At 52.3% G+C, this 17739-nt stretch overlaps 1 protein-coding gene across 6 annotated transcripts in view; it reads right to left on the bottom strand.

The window, feature by feature from the left end:
* Nucleotides 1-6843: 6843 nt before the first annotated feature.
* Nucleotides 6844-17739, bottom strand: part of SH3BP4 (SH3 domain binding protein 4) — an 85727-nt gene continuing 74831 nt past the window's right edge. For all 6 annotated transcript variants that reach the window (XM_074315406.1, XM_019739787.2, XM_019739790.2 and 3 more), the window contains 2 exons: nt 9631-9819; nt 6844-8863 (listed from right to left, as the gene is read on the bottom strand). In XM_074315406.1, the coding sequence (XP_074171507.1) occupies nt 8639-8863; nt 9631-9819 (414 nt within the window). In that variant the 3' untranslated portion in view covers nt 6844-8638. The remainder of the gene's footprint in view (nt 8864-9630; nt 9820-17739) is intronic.

The raw sequence follows: 17739 nt of genomic DNA, 5'->3' as shown, positions 1-17739 counted from the left end.
AATTACCAAAATAAAGAACATTTTAACACCAAAAAAGAATGAAGGGCTTAATCTTAGGATTGGGAACAGTTATTTCATTTGCACAAATTTGGCTTAATGAAAATCCTCAGTGCACTGTGCTTGCTTCTCTCATTTTGCCTGTGGAGGTGGCAGTTTCTTCAGGACCAATGGGAACCTGTCAGCTGGCATCTGCTCTAAACACAGGGGCCACCCGGAGGTGGGGTTTAGATAGAGAGGGGCTTGTGTTTCTATTTTAGAACCATTCTGGTGGAAGAGGAGGGGACAAGGCTGGAGTTGCAGGTGTGGGGGAGATGACAGGACTAAAACAGTAGCTCCAGAGAGAGAAGAAATGAAAGATAGTTGAGTCAGAAGCCTTAACGGTTAGTATGACGGGAGTGGGTGTTGGAGGGGAAAAGCACAGTGGATGATGTCAGTGTCCACAGTATTTCCTACCTCTTCTCACTGGTTCTCTTGGTCTACGATCTTTCAGCTGCCCCTTAAATCCTTCTAGTTAGAAGCAGGGTCCCAGAAGTCCTCTCCCCTCCCCCCCCCCCACATCTCTGTCCTACTCAGCTGCCCTCCCCAACCACAACTGTTCACCATCCTCTCCCCACTTCCCAGTAAAGCCACTCATGGACGCTTGGGGCCTCCAGTCCTGACCCAGCCGTATCCCCAGAGGCCACCAGTCCCCTTGGCCTCCCTGCTTCTGCCCGTCAAATGTCACACTGAGTTGCTTGTCCCTCTCCTGCCTCCCACCCCCTGGGGTCCTCTGACATCCAGGTCAGTCCAGCGGCTTTGGGACTCCGGGCTTCTCCTCACTAATCCTACCTAACACGACCAGGGTGGGTGGGTCGCCTCCCCCACTCCATCCACAAAGCCCCCACTCGCTGAGCACAATCCAGAACCTATGTCTGGCATTCCAGGTTGCTCACCCCTGGCCCATCTCCCCATCCCTCTCCTCACCCTGGCCCTCCCCCAACTTCTCTAAACTACCCACTAGTCCCCAAACTTTGTCTCATCAGAGAGACCTTTCCAGGCTGCCCTGCGCTACAGCTCCCACCTCCCTCCAGGTCAAAGTGTGTCACCTAATGTTTCCTCATAGCACTTACCTCCACTTGACTTTACACCAACTGTCGATCTGGTTTGTCATCTGTTTACCCTCTAGTGTGGGCTCCACCTCAGGGCCCAGGGCAGTGCCAGGCACATACACTAGAAGCTGCTCATCTATTAGTTAATCCCTCCTCCTCCCCTTTCAGTATCTTCTCAGGATTTCCCCTCCACCTTTGGCGTCTCTTCTCCGAATACTCTACCCACCCTCATTCGAAGCCCCTTCCCCCAGCAGGCTTTCCCCTTTCTGATTCTTCCCTGATCCACTCTGAAGGAAGCCCTTCAGTCTCTCTTGAGTTTCAGGTACCTATGGGCTCCTGAGTCTGGACTTTCCTTATTGGAACACAAACTTCTGTGGGGCCAGAAACTAGTTCTCTCCCCCTTCATGGGTCTCCCTTCACCCTCTGTGTGCCCACGACGGGCATCCAGACATCACACACCAGCCGCTGGCCCTGCCACCAGGCTGCCTGCCTCTCACCGCAGTTCATGCTGCACCCCCAGTTCTGGTGGTTCTTTTGCTGCCCTCCCCCCCACCACAAAGGGAAAATTACATTGAAAGTTGTAGTATATAATACATACAACATGAGTATAGAGGTATTTTTTTTTAAGTAAACCTATGGAAATGGGAAATTAAGAAAACCGAGAAATGATATTTAAACAGTCATAGACACAACCAATTAACTTCTTCAAGTTCCCTTTCTCCCCCGTTAGGTCAAATATCAGAGCAGCAAAGTTTTAAAATACCATTCTTGCCAACCTGGAGCAGAAAATACTAATGCAAGCAATTCAAAGCCAGGGATACAGCAAATCTGGGTGATTAAATTTCCTTAGGGTGAGTTTTTAATTGTTTTTAATAAGGGAAAGAAATTGCATCATTATTTTTACTAACCTTTAACTACACATTAGCATTTCCTTCATGTAGCCAAGGAACCTCTGTGATATTACAGATGCCTTGATTTTGACAATAATCTCTAGATCTCAGATGATTTTTATATCCATTAACATTTTGCAGCAGTGTTCGTCCCTACGGAGACTATGGTGGATATGACGTTGACTACTACACTGCGTTCTTTAATGCACAGAGAGCACATATATTACTACACCACAATTGTTTTTCCTAAAGATTTTATTGGGGAAGGCGAGCAGGACTTCATTGGGGAACAATGTGTACTTCTAGGCCTTTTTCCAAGTCAAGTTGTTGTCCTTTCAGTCTTAGTTGTGGAGGGCGCAGCTCAGCTCCAGGTCCAGTTGCCATCGTTAGTTGCAGGGGGCACAGCCCACCATCCCTTGTGGGACTTGAGGAGTTGAACTGGCAACCTTGTGGTTGAGAGCCCACTGGCCCATGTGGGAATCGAACCGGCAGCCTTTGGCCTTAGGAGCATGGAGCTCCAATTGCACCGGGCCGGCCCACTACACAATTTAAAACGATCTTTTGGTGACTGCATATAAGTATAATTGCTTTTGTTTGTGACCCCAGGCTTATTTTATGCATGTACATCATTCTGAGGCGCCTACGGGCTTTACCAAGATACCGAAAGGGGGTCCATGGCATAAAAAGAGTGAAGAACCCTGAATCTCATTCCACCCCTAACTCTAATCCCTATTTGTCATAACCAGACACTGGGAGTGCAGGGAACTGGGACTATAAATTTTTTTTTTTCACATGAAAAAAATTGCGATGAAATATATGTAACGGAAGTTTGCCATCTGAACCACTTTTCAGTGGTTCACTTCAGCTCAGTGTTGCGAGGCGCATCCATACTGCACGAGGGATCCAGGCTGAGCTCTTTGGATGGAAATGACTGGGTCTTAAAAAGGAAAACATTGTTTATATGTCGATTACACCTCAGTCATGCTGAAATTTTTTTTAAAAAAGGAAAATTTTAGCTAAGTGCAACTATTTTAAATACTTAGGATTTTAGGGAAATGGGCACAAAACAATAATGCCTGTCCTGCACATACATTTCAGAAGCCATCTGTGAAGGCGGGAGTGGAGGGACAGCCCATCTCACCCCATCCCAGAGCACAGCTGTCTGTGGTACTGCCCTGCTCTGGCTTTGGGCATTTGCTCCTCATGCAATGGCTAGTATGCTGTTTTCTGTTTCTAATGCTATTTCTGAAGTGGTATGTGGGCACACCTGGGGGTGGACAGAACTGGGGACTGGCCTCTGTGCCAGCTGGGCTTGTTTGTCCTCCCTGAGCCTCCATTTCCCCATCTTTGAAACCAAGGTCATCACGAAGGTTAAACGACACAAAGCTTTCATAGACTGCAGGCGCAGAGCAATCACGGGGCACTTGGTGACACTCCCTTTCTCCCCCAAAATCAGGTTATTTCTGACTGTTTTGGATGTGAGTCGATTCCAATCTATTTTATGTAAAAGCAAATTTATCACAGCATAAATCATGGACGAGACTGACAGCATTTCCCTCATCAGGAAATGAATCATTAGGAAATGGAATTGCTTTTGGTGCACACTTCATTGAGTTCCACCCCTACCATGTGTTCCTCTTTGAACCCTCCTTAAAATGGAAGTGGGTTTTGATGCACTCATTGCTGGGCAGGTTTTCACTTATTTTTTACATTGGCTGTAAACACAGCATGAAGTTCATTCTCTCCTCTCTGATAGCCAGAGCCATCGGCACTCTGAAATGCATTTCCATTGCAGAGATATATGGTCAATTCCCTCACGCAACACTTACTCCATCAGGCTTTGGGGATTCAGCAATGACTTTAGACATGATTGCTGCTCTCAAAGGGCTCAGTGTGCCCGCTGACGGAAGACAGGTGTTACAGCTTGGGAGACAGCTCAGAAAAAGGGAGGTTGAGAAGGGAAGACAGTCAGGTGGTTCCAGTTGTCAGACCACACAGCGGGAAGTAAGAGGGTCTCTGGGTCTCTCTTGTACCCCATGGATAGGGGAGCAGAGAGATAGCGGACAGGTGTCCCGGGTGGGGGGAGGGTGTGACAATAGCTTGGTAGAAAAAAGGAGTGAGAGCAAAGGGAGAAGGTGTAAGTTGGAAGACATGGCAATACTGGTCATGGCAGTAGGAATAGTGGGGATACCTACAGGCTGCTGGATCTGGTGACCACTGGTGGGGAAGATCCCAGGACCAAGCCTGGCCTTTGCTGCTGTGGCCAGGTGACATGAGACTACTCAGAGGGGGTGGGGCTGATCACAAAGTAAACAATTTCTTGCACGCCCCATTTGATAAGACTGCACAACAACGATCCGGTGACGACCAAGGCGGGAATTAATCACGGGCAAAACTGCTCTTCTTGGAAAATCAAAGCACAGTTTTTTCCAACTAAATCTTTTCCCTGAATGTTTGGTCCTCAGGAACACCTACCAATACCATAGCTTTATATGCAAATTGTTATTATTATCAATGTCAAAATCAACTTTGATAAAGGACTGGGGATCTTAACGGAGCTTCTTGGACTGGCCTAGAGAACATTCAGTAAAACAGTTGTTCGTATTCAGACTGGTACCTACCCATTCTGGATTTGCACAGGCCAAGAAAAAGAGTGTGACTAAATTCGTCTCATCTTTACCTGATATAATCCAGATGTGGTAGGGATGTTTCCCTTTCAAGAGCAAACCCCTCTCCCCTCCAGCTTTTATTTTATAGTAACAATCTGGCTACGCTCTACCTGAGATTAAAGTCACCAGCCTGCTGCTATAACAAATAAGCCTCACAGCCTAAGTAACCTGGGGATAAACTAGTCACAGCCCAATAGAGACGTCACTGAACACTGAAGTGGTCAGGAACCCGGGATTCTGCTGAGTCTCCCTCATCTTTTAGGTCCTTGGAGTTGTTTCTGTTCCACTGGGAGAGTGGAGAACTGCCCGAAAGGTTCCATGGGCCATGCTTGATGGCAGCCGCATTATTTTTGCTCACATTCCACTAGCAAGGGAGACTGGAAAATACAGTCTACTGTGGTTCTCTCCTTATCTGCTAGGAATATGTTCCAAGATCCCCGGTGGAAGCCTGAAACCACGGATGGTATCAAACCCTATACTGTTTTATCCTATACAGACACAGTTATGATCAAGTTTAGTTTGCATATTAGGCACAGTAACAGATTAACAATAACTGAAAACTAGAACAATTATAACAATATATTGTAATAAAAGTTATGTGAATGTGGCATTAAGGGTTCCCTGCACACCAGCACTGTGATACCATCCATCTAATCACCGAGACGGCTACTAAGTGACTAACGGGCAGGGAGCATATACAGCCTGGAGACGCTGGACAAAAGGATGGATGATTTACATCCTGGTCACAGTGGAGCAAATTTTCATCACACTACTCAGAATGTCTCACAATTCAAAACTTATGATTTGTTTCTGGAATTTTCCATTTAATATTTTTAGCCAGTGGTTGACCTACCCGGAGGGTAACTGAAACCAAGAAAGGCAAAACTAAGTTTGGGGGAGGGGGCTACTGCAGCTGTTTGCTCAGGAAGAAAGTGGGTTTTGGTGAATACAGCAGAGCCTGTCGGAGTGGTCTGCCCTTTTAAGAACGACCTCCCTCTGCCCCTCTGGCTTTTGCATTACCTTGGGTGGAGGGCACCAAGATAAATCAAACTGGAGTCCTTCCCCTTTCTCCCAAGCAAGCCACATCCAAAGGCCGTGTGCAGCAGGCAGTTAGGGGTTGAACTGTGTCCCTTGAAAAGATATGTTGAAGTCCCAACCCCCTGCTACCTGCGACCTTATTTGGAAATAGGGTCTTTACAGATATAACAAGGTAAAGATGAGGTCATACTCAATTCAGGTGGGCCGTCATCCATGACTGTATCCTTATAAAGAAAGGGAGGTGTGGAGACACACACAAAGGGAAGGCGGCCATGTGACACCTTATTTTGGACTTCTGGCCTCCATAACTGTGAGAGAATAAACTTCCGTTGTTTCGAGCCACCGTTTGCGGCACTTTGTTATGGCAGCCCCGGGGTTAAAATCCCCACCTCTGCTCTTAGCTGTATGACAGGAACACACTGATGTTTTCCTCAACTGCAAAATGGGTGTGAGGCCTCAGCTGGCAGGGCTGGAATGAAGACGGAGACAGAGGGGCTCTCAGAGGCCACCCTCGCTCATCTGACATGCCCCACACCACGGGAGGGGTCAGCCTCTTGTGGTCCCCTGCACCCTCTCTCAGTGCTGTGCTGCACACCCCCTGCTCCACTGGTCTGGTCTGGCTTTGGGCCAGCTTGTTCCTACTCGGCCTTCAGATCTTGGGTTATAGTCACTTTTCAAGGCTTTCCTGAGCCCCACGCCTCCCCCCACCTCCAGGTGGGGCTGCTCTCCATCAGTCACCCCCCCACCCCATTTTCTCCCTGGACAACACAGTATTCCTAGAGCAAAGAGGGGAAGGCCGGCTCGGGGGAGTCCTGCGTGCTGCAGCGAGTCCCTAGGGACGATGCCTGACACGCAGAAATGGCTCAGTCCTAAACTATGTATTGTGGGATCGGGAGTGTCAGGGGCACTGGGCCAAGAAAAAGGCAAGTCATCCATTGAACCCTCTGGGTGCTCTGGGCCACACTGATACCCACTGGTCAGCGACGACGGAGACCCCTATGTTCCACGAGCAATTAAATTATTAGCTAACCCCGCCGTCACACTGTCACCCAGGGGAGACTGTTAGGGGAGGAGCCACAGTCCTATGCACAGACACTTACACTAGGTCGTATTTCAAGTTTGGTTGGGTATGGAAAAAACACACACACACTTAATAGGTCAAAATATCCAAATAAAATTTACTGCAACTTTTGTAGGATTTAATTTGTGCTACAAGACATGTTGCATAGGAAACTATTTTAAGCCCCTGAGGAAAAATATCCATGGTTTAAGGTGCAACTGGTTTTGTTTCTTCTTTGGGGAAAAGGTGAGAAATGATCTCTGGAAAGGACGAAGGCGGACAGTCGAAAAGCAGGATTTAAGGTTGTTTCGTGATGACAGGGGAATTGTGTGTCTTGGTTCTTGCAGCATAATATACGTAGTGGTATTTTTGTGTGTGTGTGTGTGTGTGTGTTGTTTTTTTCTAGCCAGTTGATCTTCCGTAAATGAATCAATAGAGATAAAAGAATGTCTCGGCCCAACAAGGGGTTATGCATTGATTAGACTAAGTAGTTAACATGTTTCAAAAAGCAGACGAGAAGAATGAGATTTGGGGCCCCAAGTGGCCTAACATCACGTCACACGAGCACAGTGCGTGTCCTGGCACACGCCTGGGGACCAGCTCTGTGGAGCCGCCAGGTACTTCTTCAGTTCTGCTCCTTCTTCCTTGTAAGATGCCAGCTACAGTGCAAGCACAGGACTCACCAAGGCAAGTTGATCTACAACCAGAAAGGTCACCAATACGACACTTTGCCAAGTCCTAGTTTTTACGTGGGAGATATTTTCATTTTCAGAATGTCCCGCCTGCTCAGATAACCTATATTATAAATAAAAATGGCTTCCTGATACCATCCATTTCCAAGGAGACATGGGACACAGCAGGAAGGCAGAGGGGTTGAATGTGAGATGAAATGAAGTGGGGTTTGGCAAGTGGCCGCCGGCACCCTTGCCCATCAGCACAGGGTGCCCTTTGTGGTGAAGTGTCCTTCATACCCACCGGGGGGCGGAGCCCTGCAGGAAGCGCTCCCCTGCCCCCAGGGAGAAACTTGACGATGGCACCTTAGCCCGCAGGGCCCACCTCACTCACAGCTGGCACTGTTTCTTTTGAACAACTAACTGCGTACAGGAAGGGGCCATGAAGATCTCCCCAGCTGAGTCCTCATCGCAAGGGCACCAATTACTCGTGGGGGACTTAGTGTTGCCCACAGAAAGGTCCACGTGTGCCGTGGCTGGTCATTTACTGCACCATGAGGCAAAGGGACGGAAAACAGTAACAAGAGGGGACAGTGGGACCCAGGACGCTCTCAGGGAGAACGAGCTTGAGCTGCACTGACTGAAAACCCATGGTTCCCACCCGGTTTACTCTTTTACGAGGATGGAGTGGAAAAGGTCCACCACTCCAACGAGCGTCTTCCAGTGCTAGGTGTTGAAATGCCAAGTGTGCCTGGGACCAAGCAATGCCCCCAGTGACTTTTAAATACATACATACACCTGTCACATAATTTAAAAAGGTCTTTATGGAACATAAAAACCTCAACAGCATCTTCCCCTAGAGGTTTTTTTGTTTTTAATCTTTACGGTTCATTAAAAAAGTTAGATACCACCTTTCGCGTTTGTCCCCTCCCCACCACACTTTAAAAAAAATGACTTTAAATTTAAACATATGCTTGACAAATAGAAAGCTATCTGATTGGCAATGACCTGCAGTAGAAATTCCCTTCAGGCCTCCCCGCCGTGGTAGTGGCGGGTGGAGCGTGGCATGTGGTTGGCCCCGGGGTGCGGCTCCGGCCCGGAGCGACCCTGGATGTGTCTGAGCAGCCGGCCCTTCCTCCCTCCCCACTCCACGTGACTGCACGGGCATCCAGGACCGTCAGAGGACGCGCGCCCCAGAGCAGCAGCAGGTGGGGGGCCCTGTTCAAATCACAAAGTCATCCTGGTCCGCAGGACTGAAGGCGGCCGCTCTCAGAATGTCCAGGGAGTTCACCAGAATCAGCGCGCCCGTGAGGTGTTTCCAGCGCTTGGTGATGGGGTTCTTCATTCTGTCCAGGCCTGTGTGCAGCTCCTGGATGACATCCCGGTAGCTGTCCCCGACCTGGTGGCTCCAGGTTAGTAAAAAGTCATACGCGGGTTTCCACATGGCCTGGATGGTGGAGTCGTCCAAAACAAAGGGAAGGGGAGGGGGAAAAAGATTAGAGGACAGTAAGAGATTCAATCCCATTACCTGCTCCAGTTCCTCGGCTCATTATTTATGCTACTCTTTTAAAAGAGTAAAACAAATGCGAAGAAGCAGGTGGAACCGTCTGTCCCAGGCCAGCACATTCCTGGGACAACGCAACGTGCACGATACTAGCAGGTACGTAGCACATGGCGTCCGAACAAACAAAAGACTTCTCTCCTGACAATCGCTGTGGCACTTTTGATCTGTGCCATTTATTTAGAAATTCACCATGTTACTAAAGGATGCCCTTACGCTTGGGACTTCCTGCTTCCTAGGTCTCTGGAAGCGTAAAGTGACCTCCACACACAAGTGAGAGAAGAAAGAGTCTCCGAGTAAGACCCGGGCCAGCCCCGGCCCGTGCACCCCAGGTATCCACCCAGCAGGGTCCTGGGTAGAGACCCAGAGCAGAGCGGATCTCAAAGGGCTCCGCTCGTGTGTTATTCAATCGGGATGAAGACGGGGATTAGCCAGGATGGCAGTTCTGCCCACGCGGTTCCAACTTCCCATTTCTTGGCAGAGTCAGAGTGGGACTCACAACTGTCGACCCCAAGAAGGGTGAGACCAGGCCCCGCTCAGTGAGAGCCCGCGGTGTGCCCCCCCCCCAGCTCATTCTGTCCTCGTAAAAACACTCTCAAGTAGACACTGCTGCAATTGTGTCTCCCCGGCCGAGGGCCACGGCCCCTGCTCACCTCGCTGTCCACGACCCCGTTCCTGTCCCGGTGGGGAGACTCATACGCGTCCATCTGCTGCTTGGACACCTTGGCCAGCTTCTCGGCCAGCTCCCTCCAGCGCTGCGCCACCTCGACGGCCGTGGTCAGCAGCACGAAGTCCTGGATGAGTCTGACCACCAGGCCCTGGCAGTCCAACTTCAGTAAGGCCTGGGGAGGAAGGAGCAGGGTGAGAGGCAGCAGCGAGGGCGGCCCTGGCTGCTCGTGGAGTTCCCTTCCCGGGCAGAAGCAAGCGCTGGGAGGCCCAGGAAATGTCCCCGGACTCCAGCTCCACTGCGACTCCCGGGATGCAGGATAAGCCATGATTTGCAGGGTGGACAGGGTTTCCCAGGGTCCTCCTTCAAAACCTGTGTCCACCTGGAACCTCAGGATGTGACCGTATTTGGAAGTAGGGTCTTCGCAGATTAATTAGTTAAAATTAGGTCATACTGGATTGGAATGGGCCCCTCATCCAATGACTGGTGTGATTCCAAGGAGAGACACAGACACAGAGACAGAGGGAAGAAGTGCAGGTAAGGACAGAGGCAGAGATGGGGTGAGGCGGCCACAACACTGGAGCAGCCAGGAGCCGGGACAGAGGCACAGACCGGACCCCTCTCACCCACCGCCTCCAGAAAGGAACCGACCCTGCGGCATCTCCAGAACCGTGGAGGATACACTTCTGTGGTTTTGAGCCCCCGTTTGTGCTGCTTTGCTACGGCAGCTCCAGGACACAAAACACAGGGTGAGTGTGGATGACAGGTGTTCATCCTGCTCCCACTCCCAATGGGGCAACTGACAGCAAACGATGCTCTTGGCTAAGAGAGACGGCCTGGCCTGGGCTCCAGGGAGGTGAGCCGGACCTGCTGAGTGTGACCGCTGACTCGGCCCGCGGGAGCGCTGCATGGGCACAGGAGCTGCGGATGCCGGACTCCCATCAGGGTCTGCAGCTCTGACTGAGACCAGGGGCTCAGGTTTGGGGGACACAGTGAAGGCCCCCATGGAGGGGAGAATAAAGAAAGCAGAAGAGGTCTAAGGCTGATACAGGGCATACCACCAAGAGGCATTTTCCAGAATTAGTAGTATTGCTCTTTGTCAAAGTTGCAGGAACTTTCTAGTGCCCTTTAGGACAGGAATCATTAACGATGGAGGGACTGGGGTGGGGTGGGGGGGACTGTCAATCACCCCGGGAAGGAGGGAATGGGACAGCCCTGCTCAAGTCCCTGCTCGGCCCTGACAAGCGCGCGGCCGTCTTGGGACTTGATTCCTTCTAGCAAAGGGCCTGTTTCCACAACACAAGGCTCAGCCACCTTATGTGTTCTCTGCAGCCTCATCATTTCCGGCATAAGAAACGCAACCAAAGCAGCTGCACAAACCAGCAGGTCCGCTGGTCTGCACACGTGAGACGTATATGGGTTGTCACCCCAGTTACATGTAGCTGCTGGGTATCACGTAAGTGGGTCTGGTGTGACCCTAATTATGGATGAGGCCAGCACGGTTAGCGTGCGGCTTTGAGGTGGCCAGGATGTCATCACCGACAGGCCCCAGGAGGGCAGGAGAGGGCGTGCTGGGAGTCACTGTCCTGTACCATGGAAGGCTCGTCTCAGCCCCACTCTCGTCCACGGAGCCTCTAACACCCGCACACCCCGATGATGGGAAAAGACTTGGCTTCCTGGGCAGCGGGCCTCCGAGGCACCCCTGGAGATGGTCTCTGACACTCCCTTGGGACTTCAGACAGGTAAGGATGAGACCGAGGAGATGCAGGAGAAGCTGTCACCAGGCCTGGCGTTCTCTCCGTCCCTCTGGCCTCTGCCCCAGCATCTCATGTCAGTCACTTCAAGACTCCTCAGATCAGGTGTTACAAGCACAAGCCAACAGCCCCTCCCCCACTGAGCCACACACGGCTCCGGCACGTTCTCTGCTACTGGTTGTGGGAAGAGGCGCAGCCCCGAGTCAGGGCTACAATGTGCCGGACGGCTTTCTTTACAAGGGAGCAGCTGTTTTAGACTGACCTTCCTGATCTATACTTTATGTTTACCTGGGGAACCTAACAACACGAAGGAGCAGTGACTTCTCTGGTAAGAGCATTGGCTGGGCTGGGTGACTCAAAAACCTTTCAGCTGGACACCCCGGCCCCTCAATGCCTGCACTTTAAACCACGAGTGACGGTGACAGATTACTCTGATGCCGCACGGCAACTAGCTCTACGTGGGGCAGGCCGGCAGGGAGCTGGGGGACCACACGGTCCTTCTCTGGGTTTGTTTCTTTAATAAGCTACTATTACTGAGTACTTGCGGGGAGCGGGACGCGGCTCACCCACAGCTCAGAACCCAACAGGAGGCAGTGCCGAACTCACCCCATTTTGCAGGTTAAGCTGAGAAGGGGACGTGAGGGGCTCCCACAGCCGCTGAGAACCAGAGTCAGATCCTCCAGGCAGCCCGGCCCCAGCTCTTCCCAGTGTGGGCCGCACGCTGTCTGTGTTACAGACACCTGTAGACTCCACGTGGCTGCCCAGGGCCCTCCCAGCGCGAGGTGACAGAGGTGTAGGGAGAGCCAGACCCCTTAGACCTCAGGCCAATGGCCTTTCCAGCTCTGTAGGCCCCACGTGACATCAAGTACTGTAGCACTGCCTGGGTTATGTTTCATTGCAACTTCTGATATTTTAACACATGATGTTTCCATTTGAATTTTGATATATTCAAGTGAAGTTGTTTAAAACACTTCAGGGTCTATTAGCTTTGAATTTCAGGAGATATAAAGAGTGCCTACATATGTGTTTATGTGCACGGGGGAGGGATACGTGATAAATTGGTGAAATTTCTGATAATTTAGATTCTTTTGGTGTGGAGTGGTTTAAGCCCAGACCCACGAGGCAGGCAGGCTTCCCTCCAGCCATGCTTGCTGTCCTGAGAGGGCGTGCTGGTTGACCACAGGACACAAAAGGCAAACGCGTGTGTGCTCAGCTGCCTGCCTCAGAGGCGGCCTCGCTTTCTTATACAACACGCCAGTCACCTGCTTCTGGCTCAGGTCATTCCTGGAAGAAACGGTCTAAACTGCTCTCTCCCCAGGGGCTCTGAGCGCAGGACACACAGGTTCTGAGAAATGCAAACTGTTCTCTCTGTCCACCTGTCGACCGTTGGAAACACGAGCGTGGACCCCGCCCAGGACAGGCCAGGTGCCACTTTCATGGAGCAGGAAGGGTGTGCGTACTCACACACAGGCATCATTCAGTCCACGTGCTTCAGCCGCAGCAGCACTTGACAGTTGCAGGGCTTTTAAAATACTTTTCTGTCGTTCTCAGGCCTTGCTCGTCCCAAAGTGACACTTGCTGCCATGGAACCAACACGTCTTCTCGACTCCCTGCAGTGGGCCTGCAGCTCCCAGAATATCGTCATGGAACAAACGTGGATGAGCACGCAGGCACACACGGCGAGGGCATCTGTAGAGGGCAGACGGAAGCCGCATGCCCCTCCCAGACCGAGGACCAACAGCAGCTGCCCACACCGAGTGCCCCCGGCCTCCACTGCAGGCACAGAAAGCTACCCATATACACGCTCCACTAGGAGAGGCAGAATGTGGGACGGCACTGTGGCCACACCCAAGGGGGGTGAGCAATCACCACAGCGTACGCCCCTGGGTCACCTCTGGGAAGACCTCTGCTTCTGCTCTTGCTCTTCAGCACTACAAAATATCAACGCCAAAGAAGCATGTGCTGTCTTTACAAACAGAAAAACCAATGAGGACTATTTTCATTCCGGAAAAAACAAAACCCGGGCAGAGCCAAGCCAGCTGTGCAAACCCAAAGACCCCTGCAGCCCCGAAGGTCACGAATGAGAACAAAGGGCATGAAAACAAACAGCCTGTCACCAGCACCGCAGGGCAGGTCCGCGATGCAGGTCAGACCGCAGACCCCGGGCCAACCAGCCATCCAAACCCTACCTGCCAGGTGAGGAGGGAGGAAGGGAAGGGCTGGCTGCAGAGCGAGCCCCTCTCACCACGGGCTGCCAGGTTTGAAATCAGATGGGGGAGGTAAATGGCCAAGGAATCTATGCACAAGCTTGTGAGGGTGTCCCCAACCTGGCAGCCCTTTAACTTGGCCTGCATCTGTCACCTGTCACCTCTGCTAAAAACGAACTGCCCACTTGTTGTCTTAACAAGAGTAAATCCAGGATGACTATGAAAATTAGGTCCCTACCCTCGGGCGTCGTGTTCTTCTGAAGGGATGACACGCAGGGCTGAGAACTCACTGACTGCCACCTGAGTGGCTCCGACCCTGGGACACGGCAAGGGGCAGGGACACACCTGGACTCACAGAAGCAGGGATGCGGGGCCCACTGGGCCTCCCATTCACTTCCCCCAAGACACTGAACCCCTCAGTGCCTGTGGGATGAGGAGCAGCACCACCGCCCCACGCGGCTCCAGGCCACCACCCCACGCGGCTCCAGGCCCCCACCCCACGCGGCTCCAGGCCCCCACCCCACGCGGCTCCAGGCCACCACCCCACGCGGCTCCAGGCCCCCACCCCATCGCCCCACAAACCATTATCCGTGCCCCACCTGTGCTCCTCTGCACCCCTGTCCTTGCCCACGCTGTTCTCTGAGCTGACAGCCCCTCCCCATGGAGTGGGGGCCTGCACGGCCCTCCGGCGTCACCCCCCCATGTGTCTTTCCCTGGTCCACCCACCCCAAGGAGGTCCTTTTCTTCGGGGCCCATTACAAGTCGGCCTGGCACTCGCTGACCCTTCACTCCAAGTCTTCCATGAGTGAATGGTCCGCATCCTTCGAAAGCCCAGTGCCAGCACCACCCGTCAGCACCGCGCAGGCACCAGAGACGTCCAGTGAGCGCCGAGCCAATGCCCACTCCTGCTGTCTGCGCCAGCCCTTCTGGCTGTTAGAAGCAGCCGCCACACACCTGCTGCTCAGCTGTCCCTGCCCCACCTTTGACAACAGACTCTGACTTCAAAAGCTCATTAGACGGGTGGTGCCCACTCCAGTGTCTCCCCAGGGGTCCATTCAATGCCCTCTAACCCCCAGGGCTCCTATCCTTGGAGTCCGCCCAGCACCACCCCTTCCCCCACTTTCAATGGTCTGGGGTATCCTTGGCGTTGGATGGCCATCGTCTGTCACTGACAGGCATGGCTTCTACTGGAGAGCTCGGCAGGCCGGGGACAGAAGGGTCATCCTCCCACAGAGATCACAAACCATGTGGGTGAGAATGTGCAGAGCACCCCAGGCGGCCCACGTGTCACACAGGATGCCTCGCGGACAAGCTCTGATACGGAAAATATGCACTGAAACAACAGAGAGAGGGAATGGAACCAAAGAACAGAAGCAAGATCTGACCACAGGAAGCTGCGTCCAGGTCAGATTCTCAGCCTGCGCCATCTATCCATCCATCCATCCATCCATCCATCCATCCATCCATCCATCCATTCACCAAATGCCTGAGTGTTTCCTACATGCCAGGATCCTTTCTCTCGTGGATTTTGTGTTCAATTGGGGTAACAATAAGACACATGAATCCGAGTACGCAAGGCCATTTCGGATTTCAGAAAGCGCCACGAGACGATAGTAATACGAATGATGAGGGGCAGGCCCCCAGGGGCACAAGGCAGCTTTGTCGGGAGTCGGGAGTAGTGGGAAAGGTGTGAAAAGATGAGGCTTGAGCCCTTACCTACCTGAAGGAGATGACAAGCCAGCCACGTGAAATCAGAGGTGGGGAAGAGAATTCCAGACAGAGGGAACAGCACGTGCAGAGGCCTGAGGCGGCGGCAGCGAGAAGGGCAGCGAGAAGACCGGGCTGGCTGGTGTGCAGGGAGCACATATGGCCCACAAGATGGGAGGCGGAGGAACAGGCCTCACAGCCTGGGGCACAGGAAGGGGCCTGGACCCCATTCTGATGGCAGTGGACAGACGGGCAACTCTTATTTGATTCCTTTCCTGCCCACCTCCCTGCACATTTGCGGTCCAAAACTTTCACCCCGTCTAATTCATTTAATCATGGTTTCCGAACCAAGGAATCATTATTAAACAGAAGACTATCTTCACGACCAGAGTTTAGGGAAGAGGGGGTCTGGTTGTGACAGGGTGGAGGGGGGCAGGTTAGCTCCATGGTTGAGTTTGTAGCAAACTTGACTGCTCCATGATTTCTAAGTCCCTGGAAATAAAACACCTGGTTTCCAGGGACTCCTCAGACACGCTGGGATAAGTCAGTCTGTGGTTTCTAGAAGTTTGGCCAACCATTCAAATCTGCTGCTCAGGGATGATGAGGAGATAGTAACCCTGCAAAACCGGTTTCACTTCAGCACCACAAGTCTAACCTTGCCTCAGGCCATGCTCCTGCCAAGATCAAGTTTCATTTCCTCCTCTCTGGGAGTCTGGGAGCCACAGGGGGTGTGGGGCTGGCAGGGGAGGAGGGAGGGCCCAGCCACACACACACACACACACACACACACACACACACACACACACACACACTAACCCAGGGAGGCCAACCAAAGAATCTGCTCTCAGAGAAAGACCCCAAGTTGGAAAAAAAGAGCGATCATGTAAGTCTTCTGAAAAGAAATGAGGAAACGGAAAAGCCACCCCCTCAGACATTTTTCCATATCTGGGAAGGCGCTGCTCAGGTTGGTTCATTTTCGCCTGCGCCCATTCTAGGCAAGCGTTTGTTAGCTGTAACGAAGGCACAATCGATACTGTTCATGCTCCATTGAAAACACGACTCCACCTCTGTGCCAGGTCCATCCATGGAGCTCAGGCCTGACAAGAGCCAGCGAGGTGTGCCCTGAAGGGAGTCCTCACTGCGGGGGGCCCACACGGTGTCTAGGGGATTCCCTGCTGCCTCTGCTCACCCCAAGCCATGGCAACCCCGTGTCCTCTCCACTACAGCTGCCATCACGGATGCCACAACAACCTCCTGGTTGCCAGGTCACTTCTCTACCCGCCGCCACTGAAAGTTTCCAGCTCCTTCCTCTGGGCAACGTCAGGGTCTCACTCTGCTCCACGCACCTGACACATCCGATTGCTGTGGGCCACGGCCAGGGGTCTTCCTTCATGCCCCGCTCCCTCCCAGGCTGCTGCACACCTCCCTGCAGCAGCGGCCATGCCACAGGGCGCAGTACCCGCCTGTCCCCTGGATCCAGGGGGCGGCAGAGAAACATGTGTGCAGTAGGTCAACACCTGGCTGACCCGGTCCAAGAGGCACTCACACCAAACGGCAGGTACTGAGGGGAGTAGACGTGGCAGAAACGGCACCAAAAGTTACAAAAGTGAGGAGACAAAAAAGGTTGTCTGCAGTCGGTGGAACTCGGAAGAAAAGCATATGACCAAGTCCCACAGGTTTTCCCATAGGAACAAAAACTAGAGATGTGTCCTTATCAGGATGGGGAAGGGAGGTGAGACGGCTTCTAGCCTAGAAAGAAGTCGATAGAGACTGTCCAGCAGACTCAATGACAGATGCCAAGAGGACCTTTCCAAGCTTCTCCAAGGTCACTACCAGAGCATAACCAACTTGTAAGAGTGGGGTTGCCTGTGGGGTGTGGGACTAAGGCAGAGCCAGGCCTGCTGGAGCCATGAAAGGGTCCAGTGCGTGCGTCCCAGTGGGCTGGTGGACCAGGGTGCATCCGTAATGTGACACCAACTTCCCCCTTTCACTTCTTAGGATTCCAGTTCCCAGTTGCGCTGGCAAGACAGAGGCTGTCCTCACCCCCGACTTGAACACACAGGAGGAGGAAGAGGAAGCAGTAACACAGAGAGATGCTGGCAGCCTTCAGTGCGACACAGAGAGAAAAACTCACATCGAAATAAAGACAGACTTTTGGCCAGTGGTTCTTAACATTTTTGAGTCATAGATCCTGTTGGGAATTTGATGAAAGTATAAATCTTCTCCCAAGAGATCAAAACAGAGCCAGTTGGAGCACTGGGCCCCCTTATGTCCTCATCCCACTGGGAATGAGGAGACCCATTCTGACACCTGTGAGGGGCTCACAAATTCAGTGGGAAAAGAGAGTGGAATGACCCTCACAGGCCCCCAGTTGCTTAAAACCCGCCCATGTATTTCAGAAGCAAAGATGCGCCCAGACACTGGTCC

Source organism: Rhinolophus sinicus, linkage group LG01, assembly GCF_036562045.2.
Source record: "Rhinolophus sinicus isolate RSC01 linkage group LG01, ASM3656204v1, whole genome shotgun sequence".
NCBI classification, from domain to species: Eukaryota; Metazoa; Chordata; class Mammalia; order Chiroptera; family Rhinolophidae; genus Rhinolophus; species Rhinolophus sinicus.
This window is presented reverse-complemented; position numbering and strand designations above follow the sequence as displayed.